Source organism: Protopterus annectens, chromosome 17.part0, assembly GCF_019279795.1.
Source record: "Protopterus annectens isolate FY-2018-M chromosome 17.part0, PAN1.0, whole genome shotgun sequence".
Taxonomy (NCBI): Eukaryota; Metazoa; Chordata; order Ceratodontiformes; family Protopteridae; genus Protopterus; species Protopterus annectens.
This window is the reverse complement of record NC_056751.1, coordinates 97,225,597-97,238,866: the sequence shown is the minus strand read 5'-3', so window position 1 is coordinate 97,238,866 and position 13,270 is coordinate 97,225,597. Positions and strand designations below refer to the sequence as shown.

General features: G+C 38.0%; 1 protein-coding gene across 2 annotated transcripts in view; it reads left to right on the top strand.

Moving 5' to 3' along the window:
• Positions 1–13,270, top strand: part of SLC49A3 (solute carrier family 49 member 3) — a 1,094,331-nt gene that overhangs the window by 366,941 nt on the left and 714,120 nt on the right. For both annotated transcript variants that reach the window (XM_044059106.1, XM_044059105.1), the window contains exon 7: positions 11,768–11,920. In XM_044059106.1, coding sequence (XP_043915041.1) covers positions 11,768–11,920 — 153 coding nt within the window. The remainder of the gene's footprint in view (positions 1–11,767; positions 11,921–13,270) is intronic.

Below are 13,270 nucleotides of genomic sequence, written 5' to 3'. Positions count from 1 at the left end.
TCTTTTCTAGATTCGTCAATTCCTTTGATCTATACAGATTTTCATAAATTTTCCAAAATGTCTCTTAGCTCTATACAGTCTCTTTTTTTTCTGCTTATATACTTCCTTATCTTGTCAACACCCCCTTTTAATTTTCTGTTGCCTACATTTTTGGGCTAATAGTTTGTGTGTTCTGGGGTTGTTATTAAAAAATACTTGCTTAATGGGGCCTTTCTAAACTCATGCATATTATCTAAATACTCCATTATTTTTCCCTTAGCACTCATCAATTGCTTTTCTTCTCTTTCTATGATTTATTTATTTAACATTTGTTTACCAGGAAAGTCCGATTTGGAACAAGCCAATTTTCAGCAGAGGCCCGGGGAGAAACACTCCAAACATGTGTCTTTAAAACGTGGAGGAAATCAGAGCACCCAGAGAAAATCCACACGAATGCAGGAAGGGCATGCAGACTCCACACAGAAGGCACCCCAGCTGAGAATCGAACCAGGGAACATCTTGCTGTGAGGTGACAATGCAAAACTATTGCATCACTGCGCCATCCAAAGTTACTGCATAAAATTATCCTTCATCTGCAATACTTTAACATTTGATAATTCCTCTAAATAATGCCTATCACTTCTTTCCCATATTGCTTTCCTTTTCATTTCTACAATATTTGTAAGTTTCATTGTCATTTTATCCCACTCCTTAACTATCCCTTCTGAAGAAATCTGCACATACTCTAGAAAATCATAAATTGTTTTCGCTACCCATTATTTAAAATCTTTTTCAGTAGGCAAGTAGGAAAGCACCAATGTCTCATTTTTACTTAATTACTCTGCATCTTTATTTTAATCTTTGTAGGTGCATAGTCAGAAATAGTTATTCAATGTATTTCAAAACTGTCAGTTAAATACCTGTGCTTCTGTGAAATAAGAGTTGTCATCTTTCATTGTGGTCGAAACTGGGCCGCTGCCACACCCCCTCCCACCTCTCCTAATCTCACCTATCTCCTCTCCATTCCACCCATTTTGCAACATCATAGTCCCATCAAGGGGAGGAGGAACATCCTCTTTTCCTGGCTTCTAATGCTTTTTTACCTAAAATCATAGTAAATGTGCCAATTTACTATGCTTTTCTGTAAAAAAAAAAAAAAAGCAAATCTGCCAATTCCAGAGTGTGATCAGATTTTTTGGACTACTAGACAATCTGTTTGATTTCTGGATAGTGTGGGAAAAAACTGGATAGGTGGCAACCTTGTGTGAAATATATTTTCTGTCCAATGCAGCCAAGTTATTATATTTTGGAGAGTAATATGTAAATCCTGTCTGGATTACTGTTAGTAATTTTACATCTTCCATTCTAAATATTCTCAGGTATTTCTTTAGAAATATGCCCTTTTTTATTACATTTTCCCTTTCTAAGTCCCCTGATACATAACTATTGCATATCAGATTCCAGCCCCCCCCCCCATAAGTAATATTCCCTGTTGGAAGGTAGTTACATCTCCCACAAGTCTTTCAACCTGCGTAATTGTAGTTTTAGGTGGAATGTATAAATACATGCCAATGTAAATCTCTTTCCTTGCCATTAACCCTCTTATTAACACAAATCTACCCTTGTCGTGTCACTATTGAAGCCTTCTTGCAATCAGCATTACTACTCTTTTTCTTTGTTCCTGATACTCTGCTAAATAACCATTTTGGAATTGTTTTTTGCTAAATTTAAGTGTTCATTTCTATCTTAATATAATTCAGTACTATTTACTCCTTGTCCATACATAAAATGACATTCACATATTCTATATGACAGTTGTTTTAAATATTTGTTTCCAACTTGCGTGCATACATTACAGTTTGGCAGGCTGAACTTATATGCAGTTGCATGTTTTCCTGTCTGATTAGACCCATGTGACATTTCCCTAGACTAAAACATTCAAAAAGTAGGAACAACATACACACACACACACACACACACACACACACACACACACACACACACACACACACACACTTTCATTTTTAACCCTGCAACCCATTTAACTCACAAGAAAAAAAACACAACTATATCTATTTTTTCAAAAAGAAAAAAAAATCACCCTCCATATATGGGTAGATGCCCCAGATATGTAACTGCACCCACAGGCTTCACCCATTCTAAAGATAGGTTTATTCACAATGACAACATGTTAGAGCCTGTGTTCTATTCTGCATCCACACCATCCTTTCTTATCCCATTTCAACTTCCCACTTAGATGTGAAAAACAATTTGTATACTCCTAATTAACTAAATTATTGCCTTATGAAAAAGTTCCGTGGCTGTTTTTAATGAGTAGATTTTGTATTGTTATGATTCATACTAAGGTGTCTATCAGTATTAGGAATGCATCTGCTTGTATTTTCCTCAATGTTACAGCCTTCATTTAATTTCACGCAACTACTTGTCACTTCTTTAAGTTTTAATTGTAATGTTTCTTCATTTGAGTATCTCACTGTTCATAGTTTAGTAATCTCTTGATTATTACCTATATCTGCAGACAGTGTGCCTGCCATTTGCAGAGCTCTGCTGCCAGATAAGTAAAAACAAATGTGCAATCCAATATCACTGGTATTAACAACAGTCACTGATAAGATTCCCCCAACACCTCACATTTGGAATACCTATGCATACTGTAACAACTTTACAATCTAACTTGTAGTTGACTTCAAACAGTATGTTATACATGTATTACTATGAGAAAAAAATAACTTTTCTACTTAGAGTTTATATACATATTACTAAGAAAAAGTGAACATTGTATTTACAGTTTCTCCTTCACTTCCTTCATTATCTTTCTAAACATTAATGACAGAGTGGAAAATTATACTTTACAGTCCACGACCAGTTTAAAATAATTCACAAACTTACAGTCTTGTTTCCCTTCTTCCCTCCATGTCTTGCAGTAGCAGAGGCCTCATGTCCAAATTGCATTTTATAGAAATCTCTCTTCACAGTTTGCTTGTTTATTTCCTACTTTCATATTCTTGGTGTTCCTCTTCTTCATCTTCTCAATAACCCGATTTCTGGTTCAAATCCACTGTATGCCCTGTTTTTCTCTTCAGCTCCTGTGTTTTTTCTGTGGCTCAGGTAATTTTATTTGGTTCCCTGGAAAAGGTTGAACTGGCAAGTTCTGTCTATGGGCTATGCCATTGTCAGACGAATGAGAAGTAGAATCCTTTTTTTAAATTGCTGGATAAACTTTTGTATTTCCTTCTTCAATTGTTCTGCATCCAGGAATCTCTTTGGTCTGTCTGAAAAAAATATTCTGAAGACAGCTAGATGTATCATCTTGAATCTCACCCCTGTATGTCAACATCCTCTGATTGCTGGGATATGTCAACTTCTCTTCTGCCTGGTGTACAGTGAATAATAATTTTCCATAAAGACTGTGATGTCCCGAATTAGCAGTATTTTACCCTTCTGCCACAGTTTTGTCAGGAGCAGCTCCTTCTGCTGATATGACTACATCTTTACTACTATAGGTCTTACCTTCTTTTTCATGGCTAAAATTTGGGCATAGACATGATATGCCGTTTTTATTAACAGATTCTTTGTGGAATACCAGTGCTGCTTATTTTTACATTCATAAAATTAATACATGCTGTTCCTTCCAGTTCATCTGGTATAGCAGAATGTCTAAGATTTCTTTGAACACATTGTCTCCTAGCTTTACTACGTTTTGAAACAGTTCTTCTTGAGAAGCCTCATATTCAGGCAAATTTTCCTGCATTTCAGCCTCTGATTTCTATATTTTTATCAGCTCATCTGAATAGCTACTTAAAGCTTGGTCTATTCTTTCCAGTCTTTTGTCATTTGACTATATGCATTTCTCCATTATCTCACTTATTTTAAACACCTCTGAATGAATTTGTTTTATTTTTCCTCTGAAATACTGGAAGCCATTCCCTGTGCTGAGACTGAAAGCTTATCTCTTTTTATGAACAGCCCTAAGGCTCTTCCCTACCAATGTTTTTTTCTTCTTTTCTAGTTCATTTTCTCTTACTTCTCCAGATTTTGTAACTGCTGACATCCAGGCAGTGTAGTGACTAAGCAGTAACAGAATTTTACCTCAAATAAATGGGTCTTACTGATTGTTTTCCAAAGTTTCTGTTTTCACACTGGAAGAGCAATTAATCGACATGTTGATCGATGTACAGCCATCTTGAAAGTTCCCCTGTTTTATTCAGTTAACAAAGTAAACTCACTAAATTTAAGTGCCTCTTTTCATGGACAGCATGGGAGTACAGTCTGTTTAAGTGACTTGCTAAGAGTCATGCAGTGGACAAATGGGAAATATGGGAATCATGGGGAGTTGTGGGTTAATATAAAGGTGGTTGGGGTTTGTATAATGGTTAGGGTGTTTACTTGATAAAGAAAAGGTGCAGGGTTTGATTCTTACCTTTAGATTAAAATTTGCTAGGCTTAAAATGGCTTACAGGAGTAGCTAGCCTAGTACTTACCTTTGAACTTTTGAACCTGTAACTACAAATCTCACAAGCAGCTCATATTCTTAAGCCTATCCTTAAATATAAAATCTGTTAGCTACAAAATGAACTATAGGTACACTGCCTGCAGTATGTCTTTAAGGGTGCATGCCTATGTACTGTAACCATATAGAGAGTACAGTACCAAAGTTAAATAAAAAAGTAAGGATGCTAGGTCCAATGATGTAAGGGACAAAGCCCTGACTATGGTCCAGGCAACCCAGATTGAGTTAGTGGGTCAGGCATTTGATAGAGCTGTCAGGAGAGGATGAACATACCCATCCGGATGGAGGGGGGCCAGGTGGACCAGGTCATACATTAACACAGTCCTTCATAGAAGGGTTGGCATTACATAACTATCCAGGTGACAGACATTCAGCACATCAAGCCATGGTCTTGTAGTAGTAGTCATTACCAAGTTCACAGAAACATGAATTCAAAGGGAGAGGGTGCTGGGGTTTCCTACAGTGATGCGGGTAGTTCATTCTCTCACTCAAGGGGTGCATTAGGCAGCTCAAATGTCTTCATATTTGGGATGCAGTGAGAACACAAGCAACTGTCACAGCTGCCTGAATAACGGCTCTTCCAGATGGCTCTTAGCTCACTGGTTGTGGGTATTTCCTACCACAGAGGAATGAATAGCTCAAACCATTTGGGGTATGTTTGATGGCATAAGAGCAAAAAAAAAAATGTAAAAACAAAGAAAAAAAAAGTTCGAATGCTGTGACACTGATTTGCATCAGCACTTGCTTACTTCTGAAAGTCTTGCATTCTCGTGTCTCGCAGAGGATAAAGTGGATAACGCTGCTGTGGAACAAACTTCCCATCCACATAAAACAAAGTTCATCCTTGTTGTGATATTCAAGCAGAACTTAGATCTATGGATGGGAAACAGAAAATTTACACCTGGACTGCCCTCTGTACTACTAATGGACAGAAGTAGTTGTTAAATGCTTTATCCCATGCACGGGGTACCCTCAAATTTTTTATGGTATGATACCGGTTATTCTCATTAGGGGTAATATAAAATTATCGACTATGGGATGGGTAAAGCCAGTCTATAATCAAATGGGATAGATTATTTCAAGCAGAAAAAAGTAAACTGACTAGGCTTAAAGCGGCCTGCAAGGGCAGCTAGCCTGGTACTTACCTGTGAGCCTATGAGATTAAACCATTGTATAGTGTATTTTAGTTCTAGAATTAGTCTGCAGTTCCAGTATATTAGCAAAATTTATCTAGCAGTGTACTGTGCAAGATGGTCAAGTCTTGGAGTAGCATCCTTTGCAACAGAGATGAGAAAACAGTAAAATGTTTTAATCTTATTTAACATGATAAAGCACTAATATATATATATATATATATATATATATATGTGTGTGTGTAATTTAAGAAGTGATCGCCATGTTACACGCATCATGTGGTATGTACAACATGTAAGTTCACAAACACCTGTAGAACATTTTGCATTATTTTACAGTGTATGTATATAGCCACATCATAGTTGTAGTACACAGACAGTAAATAAGGTATATGTTATCCTAACAGTAACAGTTTAGTTGAGGCTTGTAACCAGGAGAAAAATGTATGAGATTTTCATAAGTTTAGTCTGACTGCTTAAAGAGGGGACTTAATAATAGTGTTGGTACAAGGATTATTTTCTTGATAGATGCATTTTCATTGATATTTTAAATTGTAGCTGGAATGAGATTTCAAATAAGAAGTAGTCTTAGTAATGGGTTTGTTACAAATGCAGGACCATTTTGCTGATAGGTATGTTTTCAGTGAGATTTTAAATTTTATATGAGATGAGATATTTTTGATATCTGGAGTGACTTGAGTTCCTAGGTTCATGGGTAGGTACTAGGCTATCAGCCCAAGGGCCTAAGTAAGCCTAGCCAACAAGGTTCCCTGGCTTACTCCACCCAAGAAAGTTACTTTCCTGTGCCCCTGTCGAGTAGAGCCACAGAAGTGATCCCTGGGGTGTATTTCTTATTTTCCATCCATGCATCAAGATTCTTCTTGAAGAGTGCTAATGAGGAACTTTGCTTGACATAGATGGGTAGCTTGTTCCAGAGTATGGGAAGTCTCTGGGACAGGAAACTATCTCTCCAGCATGTCCTGTTTATTGTGGTGACAAGGTTTAGATCCCTAAAGCATGTAGCTTAGAGGGATTGGGATTTCTTTAGGTGTAGCATGTCCAACAGCTCTGGGTTTGACATAGCTTTATATGTTAGGCAGAGAGCACCTCGGAGGAGGCGATATGCTACGGAGTAAAGCTGGAGTTTTTTGAGATGGTCAGTGTAGGGCATCTGTTTGAGGCCAGTAATCCTCTTTGTGAGATACTTCTGTGGCCTTTCCAGCTGGTGCAGATGTCTTGTGAGGTACATTCCAAAAGCGGCATTGTACTCTATAATGGATCTAATGAGTTTTGAGTAGAGGGGAACAATGACCTCTTTTTTCTTGGATAAGAACCCTTTTGTGATGAGGTGTGCCACGTAGAAGGATTTCCTGACTCCTGTGGCGATGTGATTATCAAAGGAGCGACTACTGTCCACCTGGGTCCCCAGGTCTCTTATCACACACTCTGCGTTAAGTAGACTACCGCCTATGTGGTAGTTCATGGGTACAGAGTTTTTACCAAAGGGGATGACAATGCACTTTGTGGCATTGAGCTTGAGGCCATGGCTCTGACACCAGGCATCAGTCTCAGTGAGGCCCTTCTGTAGGATGTCCTCATTATTTGGGGACTCGACTATGGCTCCTAGTTTGCAGTCATCTGCGAACTTCATTAGCCAAAGGCCTTCTGTGTTAGCCTGTACTTCAGAGAAGTAGATACCAAACAGGAGAGGTCCCAGGACCGAACCCTGTGGTACTACACTTGTGACTGGTCGGAAGTCGAATTTGGAGTCTGCAACTTTTACAGTGTGGGTTCTGTCAGTGAGCCAGTTGGCAACCCATCTTGTGACGTAGGGATTTATACCTAGTTTAGTGAGTTTAGCTATAATTCCAGAATGGGGGATGGTGTCAAAAGCCTTGGCAAGGTCAAGATAGGCTGTGTGAACCACCTTACCTTTGTCTCTGGCTTTCGTGACTGCCTCAAAGAAGTCTATCAGGTTCAGGAGGCATGATCTGCCTTTCACAAACCTGAACTGGGTGGGATCCAGAGTTTGGAGGTTACCAATGTCTTTGTTTATGAGTTCCATGATGATGCATTCCATGGCCTTACAGACCAGGCTCATATTTTTCCAGAGTTTAGTGACATATGCAGATTATAGACAGTCACTGTTAACATTTTTAGATTTCTGAGTGAATCCTAGGTGTTAGTTCACTGAGTACGTACAGTTATCTGTGGGATATGTCTACCAGTTTAGTATTTGTCGGATGTTGGGGTATTTTTCTGGTCTAGAAGATATTGCGGGCAGTCTTAATGTGGATGTAAGCTAATAGGTAGTTTCAGGTAGTTAAAGGACCAAAGTGTAAGATAGTAATGTGGTTGATTAATGTGGTTACTTGCCAACTTTGTAGTCTTATTATATGATTGCTTCAGTTTTGCTAGCTCAGAGTACTGCAAGTTACTGAAAATTGATGAGATGTATAGGAGTCTAGGACTGAATAGTCTGACAGGGAAGATTTGACTTTATAAAGTACTAGTTTATGTTTTTTTTTTTTTTTTTGAATTGCATGTTGGATGTGTTAATCAAATCTTAAACTATGGCCAGTCATTATTCCAAATAATTTTGTACTAGCTCAATTCTAGTGTTATATATCAGTATATTTTGATTGTTGGATTGGAGGAAAATTAGCATCACTTTTAGTTTTATTCGGGTTTAGGGGAAGTTCAGATTATTCAAGCCAGTTTTCAGTTTTTGAAAGGAACACTATAGGTCAGTTTGACTGAAGACACTGCACATATTAATGTTGAGTTGTCTGCATATTTGATTAAAGTTGCAGGGTGAGACCCCCTATGTATTTTATTTATAAATATGTTAAACAGGCCAGGTCTTAATTCTGAACTTTGCTTCATACTTACTGTTATTTCTTGAGGAGATGACAACTCAGTCAAGTGTGCATACTGCTTTTGGTGGCTGAAGTAACTATTAAACCAGTTTATTGTATTATTGGTTAGGCTGATTGTGCTAAGTGTGAGTAACAGCACAGAATGTAATATCTGAATTATATAACCCTTCATAGCTGTTGCTTCTAACAAATAAGTCTGAAAGCATGAACCTAATTAAAAAAATGCAAACACATTATATAATATACACACACACACACACACACACACACACACACACACACACACACACACACACACACACACACACACACACACACACACACACACACACACACACACACACACACACACACACACACACACCTATACAAAATGTAAATTCTTCATATAGTGCTGTGTGCAACATAAACTGAGTTATGTATTCTGTAATATTATTTTAACTTATATCCATAGTATTTATGTCTTGTTTTGTTTGACCTGAGTCGGGACTGAAAAAGGTCCATTGGATCAGCTGACATACCCAGTTAGTAAATGAAAAATACATAAAAATGTTTCAGCTGTTCTTGAAAGTAGTCAAGTCAGTCAGACTACAATATTAAACGTTATGTTTTCAAACCTGCTGCTGGAATAAGCAAGTTAGAAAACTTCCAGGGCTGGAATCTGCACATATATGGTAAAACTCTATACTTACTGTGGATATAAAAAGTGTACACACCCCTGTTAAAATGCCATTTTTTTTGTGGTCTAAAAAATGAGACCACAATAAATTATTTCAAAAATTTTCCCACCTTTATTGTGACCTATAACCTGTACAATTCAATTGAAAAACAAACAAATCTGTTAGAAGGAAAAAATATAAAAAATACAAAACGTACAATATGCTGGTTGCATAAGTGTGCACACCCTTAAACTAATACTTTGTTGAAGCACCTTTTGATTTAATTACAGCATTCTGTCTTCTTGGGTAGGAGTCTATCAGCATGGCATATCTTGACTTGGCAATATTTGCCCACTCTTCCTTGCAAAATCTGTCAGATTATGAGGACATGTCTTGTGCACAGCCCTCTTCAGGTCACCCCATACATTTTCTATTGGATTTAGGTCTGGGCTCTGGCTGGGCCATTCCAAAACTTTAATTTTTCTTCTGGTAAAGCCATTCTTATGTTGATTCGGATGTATGTTTGGGGTCATTGTCACGTTAAAAGGTGAAATTCCTCTTCAGCTTTCTAGCAGACACTTGAAGGTTTTGGGCCAAAAATGACTGGTATTTGGGACTGTTCGTAATTCCCTCCACCTTGATTAAAGCCCCAGTTCCAACTGAAGAAAAGCAACCCAAAAGCATGATACTGTCACCACCATGCTTCACCGTGGGGATGGTGTTCTTTTGGTAATGCGAAGTGTTGTTTTTTCGCCAAACGTACCTTTTGGAATTGTGGCCAAAGAGTTCAACCTTGGTCTCATCAGACCATAACACATTTTCCCACATGGTTTTGGGAGACTTGATGTATTGTTTTGCAAAGTTTAGCCAGGCCTGGATGTTTTTCTGTGTAAGAAAAGGCTTCCGTCTTGCACCCCTACCCCATAGGCCAGGCATATGGAGAAATATGGGAGATTGTTGTCACATGTAGTACACAACCAGCACTTGCCAGAAATTCCTACAGCTCCTTCAGGGTTGCTGTATGTCTCTTGGCAGCCTCTCTGGCGTGATCAGTTTTCGTCTTGTCTTTTTATCAATTTTGGAGGGACATCCACTTCTTTGCAACGTCACTGTTGTCCCGTATTTCCTCCACTTTTTGCTGACTGTCTTCACTGTGTTCCATTGCATATCCAATGCTGTGGAAATTTTTTTGTACCCTTCTCCTGACTCATACCTTTCAACAATGAGATCCCTTTGAGCTTATAAGCTCTCTGCGAACCATGGCTTTTGCTGTAGCAGGCAACTGAGTAAATGTCAGGAAAATCCTACTAGGACAGCTGAACTTTATTTGGGGTTAATCAGAGTCTCTTTAATTGATGGCAGGTGTGTACCCAAGAAGACTGAATGTTGTAATTAAATCAAAAGGTGCTTCAACAAAGTATTAGTTTAAAGGTGTGCACACTTATGCAACCAGCTAACAGTTCGTTTTTATTTTTTATATTTTTCCCCCTAACATATTTGTTTGTCTTTCAATTGAATTGTACAGGTTATATGTCACGTTAAAGGTGGGAAAAGATTTGAAATCATTTATTGTGGTCTCTTTTTTTTTTATATCACAAAAACCTGGCATTTTAACAGGGGTGTGTACACTTTTTATATCCACTGTATACAAAAGGTGATTTAGAGCTGCATGAAACTTATTGTTGAGTTAGGGCAGCTTTAGAGGTTAGCTGTTGGGTTAGGGCAACTTTAGAGGTTGTGTGTTGGGTTGGGGCAGTTTTTGAGGTTTGGGGGGGTATGTTGCCCCTCCACCATAAACACTATATTGTGATGGAGTGGTATGCTAGCACTGTAGGGGGCATTCTTGATAGTACACTACAAGAAACAATGGGAGATTGTTTAGATGTATGCAAGGACAGAGAAAGAGTGCCCATGTGGACATGCCTGCCTCTAATGTTTTTATTATTATTGTTATTATTTATTTCAAATATGTGGAAAGCTTGGTGATGAGGGGGAGAATGATGTGTCTGCTAGGAGGATGAAGCAGTACTGCCACAGTAGCATCTTTCTTCAGTGATGTTTTGGTGGCGGTCAAGAGGACCTGAAAGGTAATTACGGAGTAAATGTCTCAACAAGCAGTACGTAAACCTGCCAGTCTTCAAAGCTTCAGCCATAGTAAATGTAGTATGTTTGCATTAACTCACACACTGTGGAGCTTATGCCAGTTTTGAGGTATTGAACAGGCAGCACACTGTCACTCACAGCGAGATGTAATTACAGCATGCCACATAACATGCGATGAGTTTTATTAAATAATTACTTTGTTTTTCCACATAAAACTCGTGCAATAAATCTCCATCAATTGAGGCTTAATTAAGGATATTAGAGTCTGATTGCAGTGTCTTCTTCCATCATTACTTGCCCATTTCATCTGTGACATGCTGTAGTTAAGGCTACAGAACTTATAATTTGTGTTCAGTACTCAAATGAGTGACATCTCAGTAGATGTGACAGAGGTTTTGTTCTCCAACCTTGATACAGAGTTGCATATTCATAAGCAGAATGTTCATTATATAACTGCTGTATTTAAATATGCTTTCTTTTCAGTTTTTTATAGGTCTTTGTGGAGCATTGTTTATTGCATTAGGCATGGTTGGTGCTGCCTTGTTTGGAGTGTATGTGGACAAAACGAAGAGATTTATGGAAGTCGTCAAGATCAACTTCTGTTTGACTGCTTTAGCAAGCATAGGATTTGCACTGGTAAGCTGCCATTTGTACTGCTCATATGAAGTATCTTGGCTAAAAGTTGGCATACCACTTCAAGACATTTACATTCTGATAGTCCTAAACTTCTGAGTTTTCCATTAATGCCCATAGTTTTACTTCACTTTATATTGACAATCCCTCATGTGAGACCTAGATTTTATCCCAGAATATTGACTTTTTATGTATTCTCCCTCCACAGCTGGCAATGGAGATAGCATCCTCCAGAGATTCTATTACATAAATCTGTGCTCAGGACATTTTTCCCCTATTTTCCTCTTCACAGCCTAAAGAAACCTGGAATGTTCCCCTGCTGCAGTTAACCTGTTGTGAAAAAAAAAGTCAGTTAAGTCTCCACTTGCGATAACATATCCACATTTCCATCTGCACCATGGAAGGAGATGTTCTCATCACTGGTTTTAGATAGTGTGAGCACACAGCATGCAGCGTAGTCTTCTGTCTTACCATCTACTACTTATAGCAGGATAGGATGCTAAGTCTGCTGCATTGCAGGTCACCACAGCACAGATGCTGTCTTTCTTAGTAAAAACAAAAAGAAGTCTTCCAAGGCCACCCTGATACTCTCAGCAGTAATCCATGTGTCTTTGGCGTTTAAAGAATTATCATAATTCAGACAGTACAGAGATTTGCAATAGAATTCATAACCAAAAAATGTTAGACAGGTTTGCTGGAGATTCTGCAAAGATGGACCTGTAACAGAAACATGAAAGCATTGATTTGCTGCAAAAACTTGGAAAATTTTGTATATTTAAGGAACAAATATCTAGGGAAATATTGCACACTGAAATAGACATAGAGCTTTTTTATCTGTTGACATAAATTAGACTAACAGTGTAAAAATGCTAAAGAAAATGGTATAGAGAATTCTTGAAGGGACAGGGAAAAGTCACTGCTAGTAGAAAAAAAAACTCAAGTTATTTTTTCCAGTGTATAAAATAACCATTGTAGCTGAGATTCCAGATGCATCTATGAATGTATAAACTAAGACAGTGGAAAGAGGCCTGAAACATCATTTGCAATTGATGACAGAGCTTACATGGCTGTAAGTGGCTCCACTTCTGCCAATCATAAACCCTTTTAAGATAGCTGTTACCCCCAACTACACTGTTCACTTTAATGGTGCATTCCAAGTGCTCATAGCTGCATCTGTAAAATGTTCTCCTTTTCTCAGATTTAAAATACATACTTCAGTTTTCTAACTCTGTCCCTTTCTGTTTAGTCCTGCCTCATCCTGTTTCTGTGAATCATGTAGGCTTTAATGATATTCCAGTTTATGTCTGGTTCTTCTGAATTATTCAGTATCCCTTGCCTGCACATTTATCCTAA